We start from the raw sequence: 26949 nt of genomic DNA, 5'->3' as shown, positions 1-26949 counted from the left end.
GTCCTACCGACCACTAGTACCCTCAAAATGCCTAAAATAAATCTGTACATTATTTCTGCTTCCAGCACATCTGAAAAATAACATCAAAGGAGCATGCCTCTTTGAACATGGTCCCTTAAGGCTTTCATGATTTTCCAATAGCAAAGCATTTCTCACATTTCCCAGAATTCACCCATAAATATCGCAACCCCTCTGCCTGGTATTGCTGTTCCAGGAGCTTATTCAATATTTTCCATCAGAGGCTGATAATAAAAAAAAAGATTTTGAAGGAAATAAAATGCAAGTATTAACAAGTAACTGCAACAAGTCTGCATTTTCTCGCCAGTCTTTCCTCCTGCTAATTTAAAATATTTCACACTGTCAGGAGTTTCAGCTTGAAGGCAAATAAGCGGTTCAAAAGAGGTTCAGACAGCCCCCAGTAGTCAAGGAATTGACAACAAAAATAGCGTCTTTTATATGAAGGGCAAGCAGATGTAGGACATATAAAATAGGATCTCAATAGCTCCAACACCAAAGTACTTAATTTTGTTACTGAGTTGACTTATTTTCTAAGTTCTTTTTATTCAGACGAGGTAGTAACGAATGCAGTATTGGTCAGGGTGATTAACTCAGGACTGTGAGGTAACAAATCATGTGTCAATCAAATGGTGGGCATTTTAAAAACCATTTTGCAAAAACATTGGAAGGCCCTCACTTTGTGAATTTTACCGCCCCTTTTTTTTGTTTTCCAAATGAAAAAATATGACCATGTGATGGCATGATAGGTAGGAGACGGTGTTAGCCCTTCCAGAAACTCCAAACAAGAAGTGCAACAATGAATACTAGAACCAACTTTTTATAGGCTATGTTAAAAGACTCTTGCAAGCCTGAATGTATTTCTTCCGTCTTCTCCTTTTACTCTCTGGAAAACTTTGAAATGCTTCCCATGTGTCCCCCTTCTGCCCACTTCTGTGGACTGAGATATTCTTTAGCAACAGCAATAGCACTTAGACTTATACACCACTTAGTAGCTCTCTCTAAACAGTTAACAGAGTCAGCATATTGCCCCCTAACAATCTGGATCCTCATTTTACCAACCTCGGTAGGATGAAAGGCTGAGTCAACCTTGAGCTGGTCAGGATCAAACCCATGGCAGTCATCAGAATTAGCTTGCAATATTGCACTCTAATCACTGTACCACCATCGCTCTTTACATGATGTTGCCCAGTCTGCTGCACTTCCTCCTATCTCCCAAGGTCATTCTCATATAATGTTACAGATAGATGGAATGTCTTGTTTTGTGGAGACTCTGGAGGACAGATGGAATGTCTTGTTTTGCGGACACAAGCTCCAACTTGTGGCCCGTGGGCCAGATGCACCACGCACTGGCCACACCCATCCCCAGTTTAGCAAAGGGGGGAAAGTCAATGTATGTCATGTGACAATGTGACACCGCGAGTTTGACACCCCTGCCCTTGGATTTTGCCATTGTTTTGGAAATAGGCCCAAAATCTTATAAAAAATCATGCAGGCAATTGCTAGGAATCAACAGTAACCCGAAGGCATAGAATGTGCCATTTATTTAATAATTGTTATTGCTCCACGTATTTGTGTGATTTTATTGTAATGCAATTCCAATTAGTGTCTATTACAGTATTTTACCTTCTGTAAATTCCATAGACATCAATCATCTCACTTTTCTTCTCTGCACCTTTTCCAGTTCTGCAGTATTCCTTTTGAGTGCCAGGGATCACATCTGCATGTGGTATTCTTAGCATGGTTAAATAATGAACTAGGTAATTTTAGATTCCAAGTGGGCTGCTCTTATAGGCAGTCATCTATATCAATTGTGAAACGTTCAGCTAATTTGGCAATAAACATCATTTTGTGTGGGAAAGGCTAAAATATTTCTGAAGATAGGTTAGACAGATAGACAAAATGAGCTTCACACAACATACAGTGTATGAACTGCAACAGCCACTATTGTAGGACAAACAGGAGAAGACCGGCAGAATGCATCCATGACAGGGGTGGGTTTCTTGCCCCGTTCCAATGGAGCCGGCGGCATCCTTGTGCACGCGCGTGACGCACGCATGCGTACTAGCGTCTGTGCGATGCTCCAGCTGCTCCTGGAGGATCGCGCAGGCGCTGTATGCATCCTGCGCATGCATGGAAGGGCAGAACTCGTCAAAACTGGGTAAGGAGCGCGGGCGGGCGGGTGCGCCCTTCGCCGTTCCCGGAAGTTACTTACTTCCGGGTTCGCCGACCAACCGGTTCGCAGGGACCACCGCGAACCGGTTGAAACCCACCCCTGATCCATGAACACCAACTGGCATTCAGAAGACATGATGAAAATTCTTTAATTTCACTACTTGTAGACAGATTTAATCAAGGTTTTAATTGGGAAAATGTGACCATTCTAGACCAGGCCAGGTCCAAAAGTGGCAGGGAATTTCTAGAAGCCTGGCACTCTGACAAATCAGACATCAATAGACACATAGATATTAACAACATCTATAGACTTTGCAAAAGAGACGATCAATCAGCCCCAAAGAGAAAAAGACTCCAGCATCTCTCCACCAGTAATCAGCACTCAGACCAGCATAGATTAACTCCAAGGTTAATTTAGACCAATAATCAAGTAAGCAATACCTCAATCAAGAAACTGCCAAAGAGCCATGAGTAAACAGCCCAACCAAAGAATCCCTAAGACCACCCCCACCAGAGGTGGGTTGCTACCGGTTCACACCGGTTTGGGTGAACTGATAGTGGTATTTTGGCCTTGGTCACAGAACTGGCAGCGATCCAGGCTGGCCACGCCCCTGAACCGGTTTCCTGGTTGCTGCTGCCAGCATGTTTTTTAGTAATGTTTCCATGTTCTGTGCATGCGCAGAACAATTTACAGTAAACTGCGCACAAAGCATGCGTATGAGGCACACGTGTGAAGTGAACCAGCAGCAACCCACCCCTGACCCCCACCCCCACAGATGGGCAATATATACTGACAGCAAACAGCATTTCTAACTAGCACTGATGATGTTACCTAGTTAGGGTAATGAAACATCTGCAAGAAAACAAGCAACTTCAGAGAGCACCAAAATCACCAGAGAGACCTGTCAAAATGAGCTTCTGTAAACAGCAAACCAACTCATAAACCTGAAATATTTTTAAACATCTTTTCCCTATGATTCACAAATTAGCATGTTTGGATTGCCTCATTATTTGCTTCTCTCTGATTATTTGGACTTTTCCAAATTTGGGGGCCTTAGCTTTTTTTTCCAGTGTGATTTCACTTTAGATTTGAAGAATCCAATGAAAACTGATCTCATCTTGAAGGCATGACATTAGGCATTGTGTTATTCTCATTGCTCTAAAACTATAACAAATGCTATATCACTGCTCTATGTCTTACTAACAGGACAGGTTTCAATGTATATCCCAGAGGAATAGCAGGCCCCGAAAAGCTTTGCATTTGAGCTACGAAGTTCTAGAGACCTTTAGAAAGAGCTGACACATATAGCATAGAAACGTGGCTGGGCTTGCAGTGCTCCTCAAAAGAAGAAAAGAAAAGGAAATAAAAGAAAAAAGGGAAGGAAAGGGAAGGGAAGAAAAGGGAAGGGAAGGAAAGAAAAAAAAGAAAAAACTGTTGTTCTGGATTAGTTCATCCAATATTTTTCTATACATAAAACATAGAACAATTTTGTATTTCCTATTATAATTTCCAAATCAGATTGGACCCAAGTCAATTTGGCGAGCCTCCAGCTTAGTCAAAATAAAATGTTTTCTAATTCATCAAATTGGATTTTGAATCCAATCTCGGGATCCAGGAACATCTCTACTAGTTAGCTGCCACAGTACTTTAAAATGTTCTAAATACTGGATGAGTTGCGTGCTTCCTAGAAGTCCCTTGGCGTATAATACAAATCAGCTCGGGCATGAAAAAGATGCTATGAAATGCAAGGCTTTAAGGAATAGTTCACCACTTCAATATTCAAGATGTATAAATTATTTAGCTTTCATTTGCAGAGTTTTAGTTTCGGCTGAAGTGGAATTATGCCAAGCTCTTAGCATTAAATATAATAGATAGATACCAAACAAAAATACATGTGCATCCTTGGAAGAATTCTGTCATACTATGATTAATTGGAAGATGGTCACACTCTTCCAAATATATTTCAATTTCAAATATATGGCATATTGTTTGTATGCATTAATAAAGCAAATGAAATCCTATTGGATTAGCCCAAAAGGCCACCTAATCCAGCATTTTGTTTTGGATAATCCTGGAGAGGCCTTAAACTGCACATATAGGAACCAGCCATCTCCCACTGACAGCAGTTATGATTAGAATGTCTCTATATATTAGATTTCTGAAACCACATAGGCTAAGCCTCTTTAAGCTAATATGTAGCTTACCTAAATAAATGTTACAGTATATTACCATGAAGTATGCTTTAAATCTCAAAAACTAAAATGCTAAACCAGAATAGGAGGCAGGAGCCTAAATCTCCATAAATTGGTACAATTCTCTATAAAGCTTTCAAAGTCAGTAGATGTCACTGCAACTTGTAGCATGAATGCTTTAGTTGAAAGATTTACTTCCTTTCTTCCATCCTAAATCTCTTCCTATAGGACTTTATCAGAGGACCCTAGGTACTTAAATGAAATAAACCAAGGCAGTCTGTTCACTTTCAATGCACTCTGTAATGTTATGTCACGTTTCCTTTTCCTTATCTTATTTTTTTTCTACAATAAAATACTCTGACCACTGAAGTATTTCTCTGTAAAACAGTCTAGTCTTGATTTTTCTAATATACTGTGGCATTTGTTCTCTTAATTCTAGTTTTCTGACACATAGACATCAGCACTTGACATTGTGTTCATGTCAACTCTGAAATGGATTGAGCCAGCGGGAGTCATCTTCCATTGTTCAAGTTGCCACTTAGCTCGGGGTCTGGGGAGAGTAGTAGAATGCGAACTAGCCAAAACAATCTACTATCTCATGGGAACCAAGGTTGCTCCCAACAGGTGCCGGCCAGACATTGAGACTGGTTGCCAAGGAGACACCAGAACACCCAATTGGATAATGTGACCTGTGACACTAGGGGCGGAGGGAATCTCTAACGTTTAATTATACTGAAACCTCAAGAAATAACTAGAGCTGGTTTAAGGACCATCAGTGCCGAAATTATGTACTCAATAAAGCAGACCTCTGTGCTCCAACTCCCCCGCGCATGCGTGCGCCTCTCCTGCATGCAACCCACTCACCGTGCATGTGCGGCAGAGACTGAAAAGCAGCTGGCTAGCGGGAGGCGCACACGCAGGCATGGTGGAGCTGAGCTGGGGCGATGGCTCATGTGCCCACAGAGAGAGCTCTGCATGCCATCTGTGGCACGCGTGCCATAGGTTCGCCATCACGGTGCTAGGCTATGCCTGAATTCAGAAGCTAAGAAAGTTACTAATATCAGGGATAAACTAGAAAGTTTACAAAAAGTATACCGTTGCTAAAGAAATTATACGAATGCATTCATAAAGGTATCAGGGGTCCTGCTTGACTTGAAGATAACTTCAGGTTAAGAGTGATGGTTAAGACTTATAAGCATAGTTAATCAGATGGCATCTTTAGGTCATGGTAAATCTCTTTTCTGTACTTTAATCAGCTGATTCTCATTTGTGTGTATCTCTAGATCTGTTGCACACAGAATGCGGCCGCGCGAGTGATCGTGGGCACACCACGGTTCGCCCACATAACACCGATCCTCCGTGAGCTGCCCTGGCTACCTGTCGATCTCCGGGTGCACTTCAAGGTCCTACTCACCACCTATAAAGCGCTCCATGGTAGTGGATCTGGCTATTTGAGAGACCGCCTTCTGCCAATTACCTCCCTGCGTCCCATCAGATCGCATAGAGTTGGCCTCCTCCGTATTCCATCCGCCAGTCAGTGCCGACTGGCGACTACTCGGAGGAGAGCCTTCTCTGTTGCGGCTCCAACACTATGGAACAATCTCCCCGTGGAGATTCGTACCCTCACCACCGTCCAGGCCTTCCGCACAGCCCTCAAGAACTGGCTAGCCCGTCAGGCCTGGGGATAAGTTTACTTCTGCCCCTCCCGAATGTTGAGTGAATGTTGAGTTTTACTATTTAATTTACTTTTGTGCACATTTCTTTTTGTATTGTCCTACACTCCCTTTCCTTTTTGATTGTAAGCCGCCCTGAGTCCCCTCAGGGAAAAGGGCGGCCTATAAATGTCTAATAAATACAAATACAAAAAAAAATAATACACACACTATCAACCCAGCTTTTTTGATGAAGTGCTTTCCCACAAAATACTATTTCTAAGACTAAATAGTAGACTTTTTAAAAATAGCATTCTAATATGTTCTCTCTTCTGGGTATTACCTTGGAGATGTATACATTATCCATTTGCATTTTCTTTGTATAAGATATAAATGTACTAAATTCCCTTTAATCCTTCATCTTAAATGGATTTCCCTAAATCTTATTAAGTCTATATTTGTGTCATTAAATTCCCACACTTACATTTTTCTTAAAAATAATGAGCCTGGAGTTAATATGTCATTTTAAGAGTGATCCACTAAAGGGAAATAATTGCTTCTTCCATTTTTGAAAATAAGTATTCGATATTCCCTCTCTTTTCATTTACTTTCTGCTTTGACATTCATCTTTTTTACTTAAGTATCAAACCCTGAATTACAGGACACTGTTAACAAGTTACTATTATTAGCATTTAATTATCTGCAAAAAGCAGCTCTTTTTTCACATTAAAAATTGTTCATGATGCCCTACAACACAATTACTCAACATATATATAAACTCAGTCCATTGTTTACACAACATAGTACTATTTGTTGTTCTTGTTTTGGAAAATATATAAAGTGGTTGATGGCTTAAATATAGCCTAACTAGAGAATATACATATGAAAACAGATTTTTAAAAATTAATGTGATACTGCCTCCAAGACCTTCAGAGCAACTAAAAAATGTATTTAAAATGTAGATCAATTGGGAAATGAATGCATTTCTTGTATCTAGAAAACCTAGATTAACTACTAGGTTCAGTTACTAGTTTAGCTACTTTTAACGGTGCTGAACAAAGGGACTTGAGACCAGTCCTTGAAGTTCTACTTGTTGCAGTGCTCCTGAGGTTCCGTGAACAAAATTTGGGCTCACTCAGGCCAACCCACATTTATGATAATCTTTTGGCCACAGACTTTTCAGCTGCTGCCAGTTGCCACTGGCATTTAGCTCAGTATATACTATATGTTAGGGACTCAGTGGTTCAGTGACTAACATGCTGAGCTTGTCAATCAGAAGGCTGACAGTTCAGCGGTTTGAATCCCTAGTGCCGCATAATGGAGTGAGCTCCCATTACTTGTCTCAGCTTCTGCCAACCTAGCAGTTTGAAAGCATGTAAAAATGCAAGTAGAAAAATAGGAACCACCTTTGGTAACAGTGTTCCGTGCCCCTTCGGTGTTTCGGCCCTTCGGCCACATGACCATGGAGACATCTTCAGACAGCACTGGCTCTTCGGCTTTGAAACGGAGATGACTACCACCTCCTACATTCCTATGGGAATGACTAGCACATATATGCGAGGGGAACTTTTACCTTTATACTATATATATATATATATATATATATATATATATAGATAGATAGATAGATAGATAGAGAGAGAGAGAGAGAGAGAGAGAGAGAGAGAGAGAGAGAGAGAGAGAGAGAGAGAGAGAGAGAGAGAGAGAGAGCGAGCGAGCCTGGCTAGAGACTTCTACCTGCTTTCTTTTGAGTCAGGCACCTTCTTCTAGCTAAATTGTTCTTTCATGACAGAACAGCTGGGGCCTTATTTTTATACTGCAGTGTTCTTTCATACAAAATGGCCCTGGGCAAATGGAGGCACTTGACAGGACACAAATAGAAGCTCTGAGTAGGGCATGAGTGAAGTCAGAGCAAAAGGTACCAGCACAGTAGTGGCCCACAGTACAGAAGGTGTAGCAGTCGTAGCAAGTGTGGGGGAAGCTGATGCTACTACCAGGTAGGTGGGTACCCAAAAGGCAAAGATGGGAAGGAGGTGGAACTGGAAGGGACCAAACTGGGAGTGACTTGGATCAAAGATGGACTGGTGGAATTCATTATCGATGGCAATGGTGATTGAGGCATCCTTTGTATATTCTCTCATCTTGGTTGTTCTCTTGCAGACATTTCATTACCCAAAATAGGTAACATCATGACTGTGTAACACTACTATCATAGAAAATATATGCCAGTGGCCAAGTGACTGTGGAGAATGCTGTGATATATCATAAGTGTGCCATTTTTTCAGTGACGCTGTAACTTCAAACAGTTGCTAAATGAATGGTTATAAGACCAGGGATATTTATAGTGTAGTTGTTATACTATATACTGTACATTGCATTGTATTTGCTGTAGGTATTGCTATTGACTACATTATTTTGATTATTATTGTTAAAAAAAAATTAAGAAAAGAAAAAAGAGGGAAAGGATTTTTTTAAAAAACATGTTCTCAAAATATATATGGGCAAAAGTAAATAAGGAAAAATAAAGAAGCGTTAAAAGATGGTTATTTTGATTCAGAACTAATCATATATAATACTAATAATACTAATCAACAGGCAGGAAGATAGATCTGCATTATGATTGTCTTCTCCATTCCTTGGGGGGGGAGGCTGTTTCTCCCAGCCCTTGACACTTGATTTTCTTATATTCCCCGTGGCTTTTTAGCTGTCCAAATACATCCTTTAAAAGACACTTCTTCACTTATAGCATTCATTAACAGTTACTCCCTCTTCCCTATTCACTTTCTTTACTCACTGTTTCTAATGTGCCTATCTTTCTTCTAGATTATAATCCTAAATAGGCAGGGCATATAAATTCTGTTTTAAAATTCTAAATGCTCCAACTGCATATGTATGTGTATATGTACTGTATGTTGTGTAATGTGCAACAAGTGCATGGAAAAAGAAAAACAGTCTTTCTGATAACAATCCTGAGGATTGAATATAACTAAAAGCAAAGGAGTCTGGGACCAGTTTCTTTTCTTTAACCAAACCAGATTTAATTTAAAAAAAATGTTACAACTGAACCAATATTTGACGCCTGAGTTATTTTCTTTTTCCCACCCACTCACTCCATAGGAAAATAAAAGTTCACTTGGCAAATTATTGCCCAAATCTTATGTGTAACATTTCTAGATACTGCAGGGTGTCTGCACACAAGCAGGGTTCAGAAACATTTGCAACTATCCATAGCACGTGGAGTTTCTTTACACAGCTTAACCTAATGTACATAATTTTTGTTTGCTGTTTTCCAAGAAAGCCATTTCTCACTTTGCTGATGCTGTAAAAAGAAAGGCAGGGGAGGGGAAAGCAAATGGGAATAGCAAATGCTGACTATGTGGGAACAGATCAAGTGGGAGGGGGGAAGTAGAATGACTAATCATGGGGTGAGAAGGCTCAATCATAGCTATGCTTTTAAGCATTTAGCTTTTGCAAAAAGTATGGAACAAGGCATACTTTTGGACAGAAAGATCCTTTAAATTTCACATTTAAAAACCTTGCTTTGGAGAAGCTACACAGAGGAAATGCTTGAGAACAATTCTCTCTTTCCCCAAAGAATTTGCAACTCTCTTCTCTCCTCTCTCTCTCTCTCTCTCTCTCTCTCTCTCTCTCTCTCTCTCTCTCTCTCTCTCTGTGTGTGTGTGTGTGTGTTAAAGATGTATGACAATATTCTTTGTTCAACCAGGGATCTGCTTTGGTGAATATTGCAAATCCACCTTTATATAGCTTTTTTTTTGGAAAAAAAAACATATTCTAATTGTGATGGAGCCAATTAAAAGAGTTTGATGGACTTTTCAAAGCAGTTTTCTTTACAAAACTATCAACCTTTAAAACACACACACACAAGAGAGGATATAGCGAGGCTACCTGGCACACAGATAGTATTTTTAAACACTATAATATGGATAGAAGTAAATGTATTATAGACAAATGTTCTACTTGTGTGTTGGGGGGGGGGGCGTGCATGCATGTGTGCACGTAAGGCCACTAAGTACAAAACTAATGGTTGTTTCACGCTGGAGCTGGATGGAGTTAATATGGGTTTGACGGCCTGATTTGACATAGCTTAGTGGGAGAGGTGTTAACGTTAAGGTCATCCACAATAATTTGAAAGGGGAACCATCTGAAGGGATTCTAAAGAAAGGATAATACCATTACAAAAGAATTCTGGATGAAAGTCTTAAAGGCAGAAATTGCTCATGGATTTAACACAGACAATAACAGTTAAACCGGCTGCCACTATGAAATCTTTACACACAGTTCAGAGTCTTGGCATTAAAATAAAGAGCTGGATTTTAAAAGACCCTTTTAATCAGATCCATCAAAAATAGGACAACACAGACTGCTACCTTTCTATAAAGCTTCAGAAAACCTTGGTAGGTGTATTCTTTATTGCAATTGAAGGGATCTGTCATAATCTAAATGAACAAAGAACCCAAAGAATGAATCAAACTTCCCATGCCACTGATAACCTATACCTCTTTGCAAGCAAGACAATACGCAACGAAGACCAAGAGCAGTTGAACAAAAAAAATGCATATCTACTGTTCTCTTTCATATGCAGCATGCATAAAGCTTCCATCGTGGCTTTAACTTAATAATTCAGTTCACGTAAATTTTAAACAAGGCACTTCTAGGGATTATTGCAGAGACACAACCTATTGCACTTAGTGGGATTTATTTCCGAATAAACATATTTAGGATTGACCTGGACAATGGTTTTCAAAATATAATGTACTTATTTTTAAATAAAAGGTTAATTATACCAATAGGGGGAAAACCTTAGGCATATTTATTCATGGTTACTTTAGGACAATGTTCTAATTGTGGAATCACTCTTATTTATTCAAAGAACGTTACAAAACTTCCAGTTTCATTCCTCATTTGTAACCCTTTCAAAAATTTTCCTTACCATTTCTTTGATTTTTTTTTTGAGACCCACAGCAAAAGGAACAAGCACACGTCCATTAAAAAGAAAAAGTAGAACACTTATTTCATGTGTTTTGATTCATATTCTTCCACCTGGAAAACATAGCCATTCCATCTATATTCTATGAAACTTAAGTGCTTTCTTATATGCTTGTACACAACCATGGGAACATTGCATAACCATTCAATTGGCCTTAAACGGCTTTTAAAATTATTGATAAGAATTTTGAAATGTATATTAGTTATCAAGATGACAAGGCTGAGAAAGGAAATAGCAAATATGCCTATCTCCTGAGCACCTCTACCAGTTATTCCAGTTCTTCTTGCAAGTGTGTCTGTTAGATTTAATCTTCTGCTAGGTGTTTAGCTTCTGTCTCTTAGGATCAACCATCAACAATAAAGGAAAAGCAGTCAGGAGTCATGCCATAGACTAGCACTTGGTAGACTGCCATGAAAACCTTGGAAAAGATATTCAAATTCCATGATGTGTGCATGATCAGAATCATGCAAGCCCTGTTATACTCTAGGGAAGTGAAAGTTGGACTTTAAAGAAGCAGAATAGAAAGAGTATTGGTGCCTTTAAACTTTGGTGTTGGAGATGACTCTTGAGAATACTATGGACCATCAAGAAGACAAACCAATGGATCATTGAACAAATCAATGCAGACTCCTCTCTCAAGGCAAAAATGAACAAGGTCAAGTCATCCTATTTCAGACACATTACGTGAAGATAATAGATAATCTGTAGAAAAGATTTTCCTAAAGAGAGAGGGGGAAGGAAAGAAGAGAACAACCAAGAGCAAAGTGGATGGACTCAGTTACAATTGGAATGGATACACTGTTGGGAGACTTGAAAGAACAGATTAGGGATAGATTGCGATGGTAAAAAAAAATCAATCCATAATTTGTAAAAATAAAAAACTTGATGGCACATTATATATCCATCTATCCATCTATCCATCTATCCATCTATCCACCCACCCACCCACCCACCCACCTACCTACCTACCTACATACATACATACATACCTATCACCATCCATCCATCCATCCATCCATCCATCCATCCATCCACCCTTCGATATATCATCGCCTGCCTGCCTGCCTGCCTGCCTGCCTGCCTGCCTGCCTGCCTGCCTGCCTGCCTGGCCGTCTGTCACTGAATTGTAAAATAATAGCAGCTACGCTGGATGCTACAGTTAAATTGTTGCCTGTGATCTGAAGAGATCTTTTTAGATCTTTCATTAATCACTGTAACTTGTTCAAAACTGCTCTTGGCATCAATGAAACATTACCACATGAGAGAAAATAAAATTATTGGATATTAAACATATACTCTGCAGCTTTCGATTGGATGAATTATGGAAGATACTGAGCCTTCTAAAGTTCATGACTGGAATTCTTCAAACTTCATAAGTGAGAATATTTTGAAACTAGGTTAAAAAAAAGTCCAAGATAGCACAACAACCAATTTATATTTGGCTTTTCCCCAATTTCCCCCAAGTTCTAATTTCTTAGGACTACAGCTAATCCTTGATTTAGAACTGTTTGTTTAGCATCCATTTGAAGTTACAACAGCACTGAACTTATAACCATTTTTCACACGCATGACTGTTGCAACATCCCCGTGGTTGCATCATCAAAATTTGAATGCTTGGCAACTGGGTCATATTTATGATGGTTGCAGTGTCCTGGGGTCATGGCTTAATGGAGAAGCCAGATTCACTTAACAACCATGTTATTAACTTAGTAACTAACTTAGTAACAGTAACAACTGCAGTGATTCACCTAACAATTGTGGCAAGAAAAGTCATGAAATGGGATAAAGGTCACTTAATAACTGTCACACCTAGACTCAATTTTGGGCTCAATTGTAGAGAACTACCTGTACCATGTCTTGCAAAATTTTGATGAATACTTCTATTTCTTGTGATATCTTATACCCAAGGTTTCAGCCATTTTATATGTGTCCCTTGTCCCGTGTTGAAGCTTTGACAGAATTTATGCAACTTTGTTAAATCTCATTGTGACAATTTTGTGAGATTTTCTGTTATTTTTAAAAACAATATCTGTAATCATTTGAATGAAATAAACACAACCTTGTGGTTTAAAAAACTTGGCTGTAGGTTGTTTTTGTGGGTGCCATGCAAAGAAAGGATGTATTTGGGCATGCATCATTGGCATCTAAGCTCAGCATTCTTAGGAGTTACAACATATACTTTTATATTTAAAGATATTTAGGCTTCCATGTATGATCTTAGATGCATTTATAAATTATATTAAATATATATGCATGTAAATATTGTAAAATCTGTTATATATATGGAGGTCACAGCAAAAAAGCAGAAACAACATTAACAATATTTATCATATGGTTATATCATCCAGATGGATACGTGTAATTTCAGTTTTATTTAAATGTACATATTTTTATAAATATACACACTTGTATAGTTAGTCCCAAAGAACTTTTGAATCTGTGAAAATCAAACTGCATTTATGAATAAATGCATAGGTAGTTTAATTCAGGCAGCATTCTAAACTGTAAACCCAAGTTCACAAAATAAAACCACTGTATTCACAGAACATGTTATGCCCAAATCATATCAAGAATTCATATGGTAGCCTGGTTCACACATCACATGGGGACAATAGTTGCATTCCAACAACATCTTGAATCAGCCTCATTTTAACTTCCACTTTTCTAGCATGATGTGGGAAATTCAGCCTTAGCAATGGAATTACTTCTGCTAGTAGAATTCATTCTTCTCTTTCCTGTGCTAAAAATCTGCTCTCATAAGTTGGGTAAACTTCCAGAATTGGTTTGGAAAGAAATGAGAATAGCCAGATGAACAACAGACGAGGAGGAATTCCTCTGAATGTCAGATTGTGCTTGCCCACTATATCATTTTTTAAAATGTTAAGTTATGTTGCTCTTTCTTTGACGTGCAGTGGGAGGGGAACTTTTGAACCTGAGGATATGTTCATGGTGTTGCAGTGAAGAAGGAATTACGTGTCTCCACAGTAACTACTTAGTTGATGACACAGTAGTGGGAATGCCCTAGAACAATGATGGCTAACCTTTTTGTTGTTGGGTGCCAAAAATGTGAGGGCGCATGTGTGCCGAAACCCATAATGCAAAGCGTACCCCCACATGCACATGCACGCACAACCCCCCACACATACACCTCCCCCCCACGCGCACTGCACTACTGGCCTCCAAGCTAAGCATTTCCTCCAGACTCCAAAAGCTTTCCTGAAGCCTGGGGAAGGCGAAAATGGCCTCCCTGACCCCGGCCCTCTGGAAGGCCAAAAATCAGCTGGTTGCCATGCATATGCATGCTGGAGCTGACGGCTTGCATGCCTGCAGATATGGCTCCGCGTGCCACCTGTTCGCCATCAGAGCTCCACCCACAGCTCAGCCATAAATATCTATGAGGTCCTAGGTTGCATCTTTCTTACTGCTGTCCTTCTACTGGAAATGACTTCTTTTGCCCTTCAATGTGGTCACTTTCACTTTTGACCTTTTATGTGGTCACCTTCACCGATCTCTTGACCTTCAATGTGGAGGGAACCTACACCATGTTTTGAAAGTAGTCTTGCCTAATCTCAGGCTCTTTGCTTCTGACCTCACAAATTCCATCTTCCCAGAGCAGGACTATAATGGATGGACTAGTGTATTCATGTGAGGACAGCAAACAGCAGATGAGTGCCCAGAACTTACCTCAGAAGTCAGCTGGCCCTGGTGGATCCTACCAGATGCTTGAGCCTGAAATTTATCCCAGGAAGCATGCAAAGTATTTATAGCCACACAAGATATTTATAGCTTGTAGATAAATGGAAAAGAAGAATTTCTTTCCCAATATTGAAAGCAGATGCATTTTAAAAATAAGTATCTATATTTATATATCCTGAAACATTTTTACTTTATAGTATCAAAATATAAAATACTGTTTAAGTTTTCTATTTACTACAGAAAATATTTAAAGTCTATTTTCACCGCACAGAAAACTATGACTCACACTAATCAACAGCGTACAAGTCTGATGCTGCTCTATTTTTTTCTTGAGAGCTGAACTCTTTGTTTTTAACACCGTCATTTAAAACGTGTGAATGATTTCTCCAGGGTAACTTGGTAAACAGAAATGTGCAAAGCAAAATGACTCCCTTTTCTCTTTGTTGTCAGGAAATTGGTTTCCCTGACTTTCATGAGGGAAGAGAATAAATGCACCAAACACTTATTCTACAGAGCTGCCACACCAATGCAAATTAAATGATACATGACTATTGTTATGTGATTCACAGAATGTATATAACATCTGGAATCACTGAGGCACAACTAACAACAATTCAAACAAAGGCAATGCTGATTTAAGAAAACAAGAGAGACAAGATTGAGATGGATGCTTGCTGTTCCGGTGATATTAATATAAATGCAGATAAAATTCAAGAAAGAATTCACTAGAACATGTCAGTCTACTGCCTGAAGGTAAACAGTAAAAAAAAGAGAGACACAAAACAACAAAAAAAAGAATCCATTTTGATGAGGCATAAATAAAGAAACTACAACCAAAATCCATAAAAATGAAGATGTTGACAAGGATTTATAGAGATTAAAATACATGTCTTCCAAGAGTTTTCTTTTACAGCAGAGTAGTGCCAAGTGTTCATTTTGGTGTTTTGTTATTAAAAATTCTTGATGCATTTTGCAAAAATAATCTATATACAGTAACCAGAAGTCTGTTCTCAACTGAATTAAGGGAAGGTCAGGGTCCTATCAAACATACACCTAACAGCTAATAAGGATTATTTTTTAACTCCAAATAATTTCCCACACCTTGGCCAGGTTGTTCAAATATGAAAGCATTGGACCAAATGAGAAATGGCAGGATGGAAAGAAAGGAAGAAAGAAAGAAAGAAAGAAAGAGAAAGAGAGAGAGAAAGAAAGAAAGAAAGAAAGAAAGAAAGGAGAGAGAGAGAAATATGAGCCTGAAAGTCATCAATGCTCAGTCTCTTAAGCCCAGGCCATGGTGCAAACAGCTAATGAGAAACTATATGCAGGAATGATTTACTAATAATAACAGAATGATAGAGCTGGAAGAAAACTTGGAGGTCTTCTAGTCCAACTCCCTGCTCAAGCAAGAAACACTATACCATTTCAGATAAATGGTTGTCCAATCGCTTCTTAAAAACCTCCAGTGTTAGAGCATTCACATCTTCTGGAGGCAAGTAGTTCCACAGATTAATTAATTGTCAGGGAATTTCTCCTTAGCTATAGTTTGGTTCTGATTAGTTTCTATCCCTTGCTTCTTGTGTTGCTTTCAGGTGCTTTGGCAAATAGGTTAACCCCTTCTTCTTTGTGGCAGCTTCATAGATATTGGAACACTGCTATCATATCACCCCAGTCCTCCTTTTTATTAAACTAGGCATACCCAATTCTTTGTAATATTTTATCCTCCAGCCTCTTTGCTGCTATCCTCTGACTCTTTCCAGAGTCCCAAAAATCTTTTATATATTGTGGCGACCAAAATTGGATGCAATATTCCACGTATGGTCTTACCAAGCGATTATAATACCGAGTATACCATTAGTGCAGCCAGATCTGTTGGATTACAACTCCCATAATTCCTAAACAGTGTGGACCTTGCCCAATATGTGAAAAGAGCATATGATTGGGTTACCCCAGCTCTATCAGGAGCAGAGGAACCATAGAAGAACAGTAGGAGAAGTCTGCATTGTTCTCTGTGATACAAAAACTTCTTGTCCTCACAACTGACTCTTTAAGGATGGGGCTACAGAATACGGATTCTCAAGGGCCCCACAGCTATTCCAAATCATTCACTGGACAATACAGAATGAACTTCTTTCCAGACAATGGTTATTTCCCTTCTTCCTCTACATCCAGTGGTGGGCTTCAAAAATTTCAGCAATGGGTTCTTTGCCCAATTGCTGGGTGGGCGTGGCCATAGTGTGTGTGGCCTAGTCAGCCTCCCGCACCACGACAGAAGGGGGCATTTTTGCCTTCCCCAGGCTCCAGAGGTTTTCCTTGAGCCTCCAGGAAGGCAAAAACTGCTTCCACCGGGCTCTGGAGACATATTTTTGGCCTTCTGGAATGTTCCCCTCCCCTCCCTGAGCCTCCACATGGGCCCTGCACTTACCTCACATCCAAAACGGCCATGTGGAGACTCCTGACAGCGTAGGGGTGGGAGGGGCAGGGTGGGAGGGGCACAGCCAGCCAGGGGTGGGGTTTGGAGGTTCTCCAACCAGCCATAATGTTAGTTACGGCTTCTCCCAAACCTGGGCGAACGCATAGGAGCCCACCCCTGTCTGTAGATTCAGTAAAGTAGAGAATGGGAGTCCGTTCCTATCTGTGTCCCTAGTAAAATCAAACAATGCCTTAATCTGCAATGCATATGTAGAAAATAAGTCTCATTATGTTCAGTAGTATGTCTGAGCAGCTGCACACAGGATTTCAAGAGAACCAAATGAATAAAAAAGCCATCAAGTAAACGTCACTGAAGGACCTAAAATATTGTGGAAATAAGCAAAGCTGCGCTGAAAGAGGGGGAAAAATCAGACTACGGTCAGCCAGCAAGCTCAGAATTTCCCAGCCAACCATCCAGGAAACTCAGAGGTGGGACAGAAAGGTGATAGCAATGTTTTAAGTGGCTGTAAGTAAAAGAAGAATTACTTGAGACTACATGAGAAAACTTGAATCACTTCAGGTTGTTTCCCACCTACCCTAGAAATATCAGCCTTCTAAATTTGACAGATTCCCATGATTGCCTCAAGAAATCTTTCAGGGAATGGGAGATGGATTTCTAGGAAGGAAAAGTGCCAAAATTCATTACTGCCTCCACCTATTCGTGGTCGCATAACATAGTTTATTTATTTTATTTATTTTTTATTTTATTTATTTAATCAGGCATGAATTAGATAACAGATATATGTATAAACATGATTATGAATACATGAAATGGATACAAATACAAGGGAATATTTGGACAGGGACAGTAGGCACTCTGGTGTGCTTATGCTCTCCTTTTTGACTTTAACATACAGAGAAATATTGCTTTAAAAAGAATGATTTTCTGTCCTTGACAGTCAATTTCTACTTTTACATGTTGGTTTTAAAACTAGAAAAGATTGTTGATACCTTGGGTATCTTGTCTTTCTGTGATATTTATAGCCTTCACACACAAATAAGCAGTCATTGTGTTTTCCTTCCCACCTCCTCGCCTTTTTCTTACTCAAGCCAGCCATATTCAGCTCTTTCATCTTTCAGTATACTGGAAATTAGTATATGATAAATCCTTCCAATTTCTTAATCAATTCTGAAGTTCTTCTTTGAATTATTTCCAAGTTGCTGGCATTTTACTAGTAATGAGGAGCCTAGGGAATGGAGTAAGAGTGACAGATCTATTACACTACTTTCTTTGAGCCAGTTAGAAAACAGATGCAAGGTGAGAAGTCCTTAGGCAGGATACAGCATCAGTGTGACTGTCCTCAGAATACACAAAGAGAGAAAATAACATTAATCAAAGTCATCTCCTAAAATTCACAAGCTTGGAGGCAAACCATAATTGAGCCTAGATCCAGTTATGGCTACTGAAGAAGGACACTGCTCAAGGTTATGGTCTGTTACCAGTGAATCAGGAAAACAATACAGTTTAAACAGCATTTCTAACTGTACTAAGTTGATCAAGTTGGGTTGAGGTTTGAATGTCCTTTTAGTTGGAAATCGGTTGTGCTGCTCCATGGAAACATAAGGAGGAAAATGCAACATTTCTTTTAGGTGACTATTGTCCCTTCATTTTTAAGGTTGAACTAAAAAGCTTCCATCCACTGTTCCAATTCTCTCCCCCTCCCCCCCCCCAAAATATTCTCTCTGTACAGCTAAGTTTCTATTGATTTAATGGAAGAGAGGGATTTCACTAGTCTTTACAAGGAAAAGGCTACTATACAGTATATCTCAATTTTATGGGACAGCTTGGAAGGTTTCCATTCCCCCCCCCCCCCGCCCTTGCTTTTAAATATATTTTAAAGCAAAAAAATCTGTGGTTTGAAATTACATTGCTTTCATAATATTCCAAGGATTGTAAATGTTGGAACTTGGGAGAAAACTTATGCCATTCCTTGCAATGCATGTTTCCTGAAAAGTCACAAGAGAATTGAAATGCCATCCAATGTGGTATGACAAAGAGTCATTCACCCCTAGCCATTCCAGAAAGTGCATACTCTGAGAAAGCCTTAATCCCTCATGAAAAGGTTCAAATATGAAAATTTCAAAAGCAAGGAAAAAACAAACAAAATACATCTGGCCACTTAAGAAGAAAATGACAATTTCCTGCAAAATATTGTGCATTTTGCTACTGTTCCCAAGAAAATTACATGGATTGGTCTATGAAGTCGTAAGGATCTGAATTCAGCTCAGTTGTGACTTTAACAGATGACTGCTCACAAAACTCTGGTGGAACACACCCAATCCGTTAATAATTAGTTTCCCTGCTGAATGTCTCTTAGCATTAAGAAGTCTTCTCTAACAACCAATCAAAATATGACTTTCTTTAACCCTTCAATCTATGTTCTGCTCTGGTTTTCCTGAAAACAGTTCATAACTGCTTTCTATGTAACAATCTTGGCAACTAAAGTATGGCATTATATTTCCCCTTCTATTTTCCTACGATAAAGGTATCCAGTTCCTTTCATCTTTCTTCAGAGGAATTGATTTCCAGTCTCATGGTCATCTTTGTTACCTTTCCTTCAACTTGTCCCAATTAGTCTGAAATCTTCTGTCACAACTCGACACATACTTTGAGGTGAGATCTGACTAGTGTAGCATAGCCCTAGCAGTGAGGTTATGCTCTGTGAAGGAGCATCAATCAGAAGGTGTAATGCTTAGTAAGTCTGAACTGAAAGTTATTACCTGAAGAAACCAAGTGGTGCCATTTTTCACCTAAGGTAAAACAGCAGAGAATTTTCAAAATTACCTTTCTGAAGATGTAACAGAAATTTGTAGAATCAGGAAGGGCTTGTTATGGAAAGCAATTTTTGACGTTAATAATCTAATTTTCACTTCAAAACAGAGGATATCAAAAACATTTTGTGGGTTTGATTAATAAATAAGAGTAATATTATTTTGACCTTTAATCATAATATAAGTGTAATTGTTCTCTTTCATCTGCAAGTAAGCTGATAGCAAAGTATGAAATTCACATGCAGTCGAAGCTAGTATAAGAATCCCCACTATGTTCATGCAAGTGTTATTTAACAATTAAATAACATTTATATATATTAGCATTCGTATTTTGATGTTCTCATCATTTAGACACAAGCTTTCTCTCTTATTTGTTCATTTGTTTGTTTGTTTCAAATATAATTTTCTCCAAACTTCAATGGACTCTGTGGGGCATACAACACTGGAAAATCTATAAAATATGAAACTTTTGTTTCATACTTCAGCTTCAATCTATAGTGATTTCTGCAAAAGTCATTATATTGACATTATGGAATCAGTATAATGCCTCTAGAATATTATCCTGTTTAGTACCAGCAGAACCAGTATGGATTAATTGACTTCTCATTTCTATAATATCCTAGCCATCTCATTCAGTAAATTAACCTAGAACATTTCAATCCAGAGCGTGACATGAATCCACATTAGAAAATATCTAATCAAAAGCTTTAAGCAAGAAAGGAGTTGATTAGTTACCACTATTGCTTCTCTATCTTCTGTACCAATGATGGGTTGCTAACTGGTTTACTACTGGTTTTCTCATGCGCACGTGCACGTACAACACTTCTGCACATGTGCAGAAGTGTCTAGGCAGGTGGGCGGAGCCTCCCGCTACTGCCACTACCGCTTCGGCCAAACCAGGCCAAACCAGGAGCAAAACAATCTCTGATCTGTACACTAAGCACTGCAATCTACTGCTTAGATTTTCTCAGTTACATTTTAGTGTGTCACTCTATCTGCTAGATCAACTTTACCTACTGAGAGTATAATTTCAACCCAAAATTTATAGTCGGAACGTAATACTGCATCCATCATCTTAGGATAATACCTTCATCTTTATAATGTGTAACTTTCCATATATTAAACGGTAAATAACGTAAGGTGATTTTTCTTCTTTGACTAGAAAAGTGTTCATTTAAATTACTAAGAGTTAGACAAACAATATAATTCACAATAGTGAGGGAAGATAGTTATGAAAATTGAATAAAAAACTTCATTTAATTAACTTATATGGAAAACCTAAAGAGCAGAAAATGTCACAGTATATAGTGTATCACACATAGCAGAAATAGGTTACAAAAGAATGTAACTTACTTGGATTTGCATAAAGCTATTGAGAAGTCACACATAAGGGAGTATTAATAAAAACAGTAATTTTAAACTTTAATGGAAAGGCCTCTTGTGGATTAAAACCCAAGTGAAGACACTCTGGGGGACTAATAGTCTTTTGCTGTGATAAAAAGAAGCAAAGAAGTGGATAAACTGAATATTAGTTTAGGGCTAGTTTATGGTTTCTTCAATAATATACAACAGGAAAGAATGGACTAAAATACACTGATGACAGAGAAATAATTACGGTAAGGCTAGTGAAAGTAAATGTCTGTAGAGATTCTCAGTCAGTCAGATCAGGGTTGTCCCAAAGGTGCTTTTTCAAGAGGCAGCTGGACTTTCTGGTTTTTCTTTGAAGATGTTTTCCTTCTCATCCTCATGAAGAAGCGAAACATCTTCAAAGAAAAATGAGAAAGCGCTTTCGGGCTAGTGATAGTATTGAGAAATTACAAAAGAATCTAATCAAACAGTACAATATGAAAGCAATGAAAAATGTTGATTTGAAGCAGTGGTGGGTTCCGGATCCCGTTCCAACGCGCATGCGTTGAGGCTGCAAACAACGCTTCCGCAAGCCTCCGCAAAGCTCCAGCTGCTTGGCGGAGCGTTGGGCAGGCACTGTATGTGCCATACCCCTGTGCGGAAGCACCAAAAGCTTTAAAACACAGTAAGAAACTCGGGTGGGTGGGCCGGCCCTAAGGAGCACCATACCAGAATGGTACCCGGTGTTCCAGGCAGCTCTGGTATGCCTGTACCGGGGTGTACCTCCTGCAACCCACCACTGATTTGAAGGTATCTTACTAGGAGAAGTAACTTCAGGTTCATCTACTCTGTGGTCAAGTTTGCAGTAGAAAAGAACTAACATCTGTCACTGTACAAAGTTCGTAAATAATTAAAAGCCTTTTTTATCACAAATTTTCTTGGTTAAAGATTTTACATTGTTCACTTTGAAATATATATATATATTGACATGCTGTTTTTGCAGATATCCTATCCTACTGAACATGGAAAAAGGCAAAGTATAATACTGAAGCATTCAATGGTGAAAAAAGTAAGGTTCTACATTTAAGCAAGAAAAACAAAATGCACAGGTACAATATAGGTGGTACCTTGCCCAATAGTAGTAACTGTGAAAGGGATCTTGCAGACCTAGTGGACAACAATTTAAATATGAGCCAGCAGTGTGCAGCAGCTGCCAAAAAAGCCAACACAGTTCTAGGCTGCATAAACAGAGGGATAGAATCAAGATCACATGAAGTGTTAATACCACTTTATAATGCCTTGGTAAGGCCACACTTGGAATACTGCATTCAGTTTTGGTCACCACAATGTAGAAAAGATGTGGAGACTCTAGAAAGAGTGCAGAGAAGAGCAACAAAGATTATTAGGGGACTGGAGACTAAAATGAATGAAGAACGGTTACAGGAACTGTGTATATCTAGTTTAATAGAAAGAAGGACTAGGGGAGACATGATAGCAGTGTTCCAACATCTTAGGGGTTGCCACAAAGAAGAGGGAGTCAAACTATTCTCCAAAGCACCTGGGGGTAGAAAAAGAAGCAATGAGTGGAAACTAATCAAGGAGAGAAGCAATCTAGAAATAAGGAGAAATTTCCTGACAGTTAGAACAATTAATCAGTGTAATAACTTGCTTCCAGAAGTTGTGAATGTTCCAACACTGGAAGTTTTTAGTTGGATAACCATTTGTCTAAAGTGGTATAGGATTTCCTGCCTAATCAGGGAGTTGGACTAGAAGACCACTAGAAGGTGCCTTCCATCTCTGTTATTCTATATCACTTTTTAGCTTGGAAAAAAGTGAACAAAATGGTAGATGGTGGGAGATTTCCATGTCCATTGACAGCAAAGGGGCAGGGAAAGTGAAACAGATAATCATTTTCCCCACAGTGTAATAATATGCCTGCTGTTCCTGAAATCATCAAGAATATCTGCAGTAGAAAAAAAAAAGTTTTCATAAAATGACTAGATGTACATAGGCTTCCTTTTTAGGCCAAGACTCCAGCTCATTTGGAAGTCGGTGAAATTACATGATACAGACATCGCTGGAGGGACTTTGGTGGGAAAATGGGGTGGATGCTTGGATGCTCCTATTTCCAGATAATTAGCATGCAAATTAAGCTCAAATTCCATCACAATTAAGATGGCTTAAATCTAAGGACACTTCTGCACACTCTTGGTATCAACTCTTCTGTACAAATGTTAGATTCTTACTATGTGTGATGTCCTTAAGGGCTTCTCCTTAGGGCCAGAGGCAATGAAGAAGGCGAAGGGACAAGAGGTGGGTTCCAGCTGCTGCTACTGCCGATTCCCTCAGGGATGCGCATGTGCCCTTGATGTGCGCTACGATGCATGTACAGTATTTAAAAAATGCTTCTGTGCATGCGCAGAAGCCGAAAACAAGATGAGAGAACCAGTTCAGGGGCAAGGCAGGCCTGGGTCGCTGCTGGTTCCAATGACCCAGGCAGCCAAGTTACTACCTATTCGGCCAAACCAGGCCGAACCTGTAGGAAACCACCTCTGGAAGGGACGCTATCCAGTTGCCAATGGGGAACAATCACATCCAGTCCTTCTCCTTTATCTTCCTTGTTTCCTTGCTTTTATTTTTTTAAAAAAGGAGAAACATGACTAGAAACATGTCCAGGGTAGGAATAAATCTGTTTTATCACTCATAGGGAATAGAGAGATGGTGGCAAAACACTAAGGTACTTTGGCTCAAGGAAGGTAAGAGAACTTCCAAAAGTAGGAGATGAGACAAGACAGGTGTAATTGCCACCAGGAAACACTACCCTGCAGCTCAAGAGGAAACCCTGGAAAAATTGAGCCTCAATGAATAGGCACAGCTTGCCAGGACTTCTAGAAGCTACATGATGTAAGGCAGAATTATACCCCATATATGTAAAACAGGACTGAGTAAATATGAATATACTCGCGTTGATTATGAAGTTTTACCATGTTAATTTAAAATAATTTTGCATTCATTCAGCCAAATCATTTTCTCTAATTGTTCACTATTTAAGTATCAACACATTATATATGCAATTTGCTTGCTCACTATTTCCCACAAACACACACACTGAGAGAGAGAGACAGAGAGACAGAGAGAGAGACAGACAGACAGACAAAAGATAATTTAAAGTACAAGTTTTCCAAAGCTCAAGTACAACTAGATTATGTTTAATCTTTCATTTTAATTAGAACATACTGGGTGAGAAAGATTAGAGTGGTCTGAAAAAATTGACTGTTTAATAAATATATATGTATATATGAACTTACATTTCTTTGGCTGATTTTTTTCCCTGCTGTCTGGAGAAGGATGTTCAAATATTAATGAAAATAAAGGCACAACATAAAATAGAGTGTATATTAGCACCCCAAGCATCTTAGGCATAAAAAAGCCTTCAAAAATACTTTCCAGTATCATTATTTTAAACTCTTAATACTAGCTCATAAATGTTGCACAGTACCGCTACACAGAAAGTCATTATACTTAACAAATGTTTTCTACCTAGTTAAATACGTAACTAGGAAGTAATTTTCCTAACAACCTGCTTATAAACATACAACACAAGAGAAAGTAAAATATTGCTAAGCAAGCACATTTGGTTGCCAGCCAGAAAAAAAAAATACAAATAGAAGTTTAGGAAGAAAAAGGCATAAGAACAATAAGAAACAATAAGAAATGTCTTGCCAGACTCAGAATTTGGTGGTAGATAATCTGATTTAAACTGCATTTTTCTATCTCTGTATTTATTTCTTGATATGCATATATCAGCTATGCTTTACATTACACTAAGTCATAGTTTTTTAGTTTAGGTTTAGCATTTAATATGAACCCTAGGGATCAGAGTGCAATGGAATAGGTGAAATATGGACATCTGGGGGAAGGTAAGGTAAGAGTAGGCTAAGAAGAAGATCCCATCTTCACCCTGTTTATGTACTAGTTTGTTCTTATCTAGATTTTTTAAATTAATTAAATTAACTCTTAACATCTAATATTTCCAATATTCTCATTGTTTTATATTGCTTTTTTATGATATTGTAAGCTACCCTGAGTCATTCTTCAACGGTGAGATGGATGGCATTTAAATTTAATAAATAAAATAATAAATGAATAAATATTGTTAAAATATTCATGACTGGGAGAGACATCGGAATAAGGTCAGCGAATGAATAGGCCCAGCAACTCGTGAAGCAGAGAATAGATGGAGGCGGGGCCAGTCAGAAGTGGTATTTACCTGTCCTCAGAACTACTCAAAATTTCTGCTACCGGTTCTCCAGAACTGGTCAGAACCTGCTGAATATCACCTCTGGGCTACATCTGATAATAACATGCACCAAGATTCTGATAAATTTTAGAATTTAGTTTAGCTTACCCCTTATGTCACAGCAATAATCTGAGAAACCCATTTTCAGGCTTTATATGGAGAGGACAATTTACAAGGTGCTGACATTGATTTAAGGGAAGAGCTTTTGCTGGAATGGCCCTTCAGTTTCAGCTGCTGAAATATGTAAACTAATTAGGCAATTAAAACTGGAAAAGCCCCAGGCCTGGATTTAATTCCAGTTGAATTGATACAAACCCACCCTTAGTGGTGGGCTTGAGTGTTGGCTTCACTTTTCACTTTCATTGATAATTCAGCTGCCCTACTTTGAGACTGGGGCACAGACATAATTATTCTCATCTGTAAGATAAGAAAGGAAAGAAAGACATTAGAGTCAATTACTGTTTGGTAAGTCTGCTTAGCATAATAAAACAAAAAACTATAATTTTATATTTATTAAAAGGTCCGTAAATCAGTGTTTTTCAAAGTTGGCAACTTTTAGATGTATGAACAGATGTGAATATTTGGAGCTCAGAGTTGAACCATGGAATCCTTGGGGCTCTCCGAGCATGCTTTTTTGCTTGCAGACTTTTCATTAGCCAACTAGATAACGTCTTCAGTGCTGGTGATGTTATCTACGGTAGGAGTTGGGTGATGAAATGTCTGCAAAAACCAAGGCCAGAGAGGACCAAGGACTCCACAGTTTAAGATGTATAGACTTCAATTTACAGAATTTTGGCTGCGGAATTCTGGGAGCTGAACTCCAGACATCTTAAAGTTGCCAAAATTGAAAGCACTGCCCTGGACGACTGGAAGGAGAGAACCTCTGAGTAGGAGGAGGAGACAGGGTTTTGCATGCGTGTGCTGGCCAGCTGATTTTTGGCCTTGATTTTTGGCCTTGATTTTTGGCCATTTTTTGCCCTCCGGAGGCTTCAGTGAAGCCGCCTAAAGCCTCCAGAGGGTGAAAAATGGTCCAATAGGAAACATGGAAGTCCGTTCCCGAACTTCCAGTTTCTGTGTTCAGTGATTTTTCGCCCTCTCCAGGCTCCTAGAAACCCTCTGCAGCCTGGAGAGAGCAAACAACTGACATACCGGCTCACCGGAAGTCGGAAAATGAGCTGTTTCTGGCCTTTGGAGGGCTTCTGGGGAGGCTGGGGAGACCATTTTCCCCCTTCCCAGGCTCCTGGAAAGCCTCTGGAGCCTGGGGAGGGCGAAAAACAGACATACCTGGTCCACCAGAAGTTGGAAAACGAGCCGTTTCTGGC

General features: G+C 39.1%; 1 protein-coding gene across 4 annotated transcripts in view; it reads right to left on the bottom strand.

Moving 5' to 3' along the window:
* MTUS2 (microtubule associated scaffold protein 2) overlaps window positions 1–26949 on the bottom strand; it is a 342103-nt gene that overhangs the window by 158583 nt on the left and 156571 nt on the right. The window contains exon 5 of one of the 4 annotated variants that reach the window (XM_087721256.1): window positions 24636–24665. The exons of the other annotated variants lie outside the window; for them this stretch is intronic. Within the exon in view, the coding sequence (XP_087577382.1) occupies window positions 24636–24665 (30 nt within the window). The remainder of the gene's footprint in view (window positions 1–24635; window positions 24666–26949) is intronic. 4 annotated transcript variants of the gene reach the window in all.

Source organism: Thamnophis sirtalis, unplaced genomic scaffold (assembly GCF_051295495.1).
Source record: "Thamnophis sirtalis isolate CommonGarterSnake01/CBP01778 unplaced genomic scaffold, rThaSir2_p1.2 scaffold_8, whole genome shotgun sequence".
NCBI classification, from domain to species: Eukaryota; Metazoa; Chordata; class Lepidosauria; order Squamata; family Natricidae; genus Thamnophis; species Thamnophis sirtalis.
This window is presented reverse-complemented; position numbering and strand designations above follow the sequence as displayed.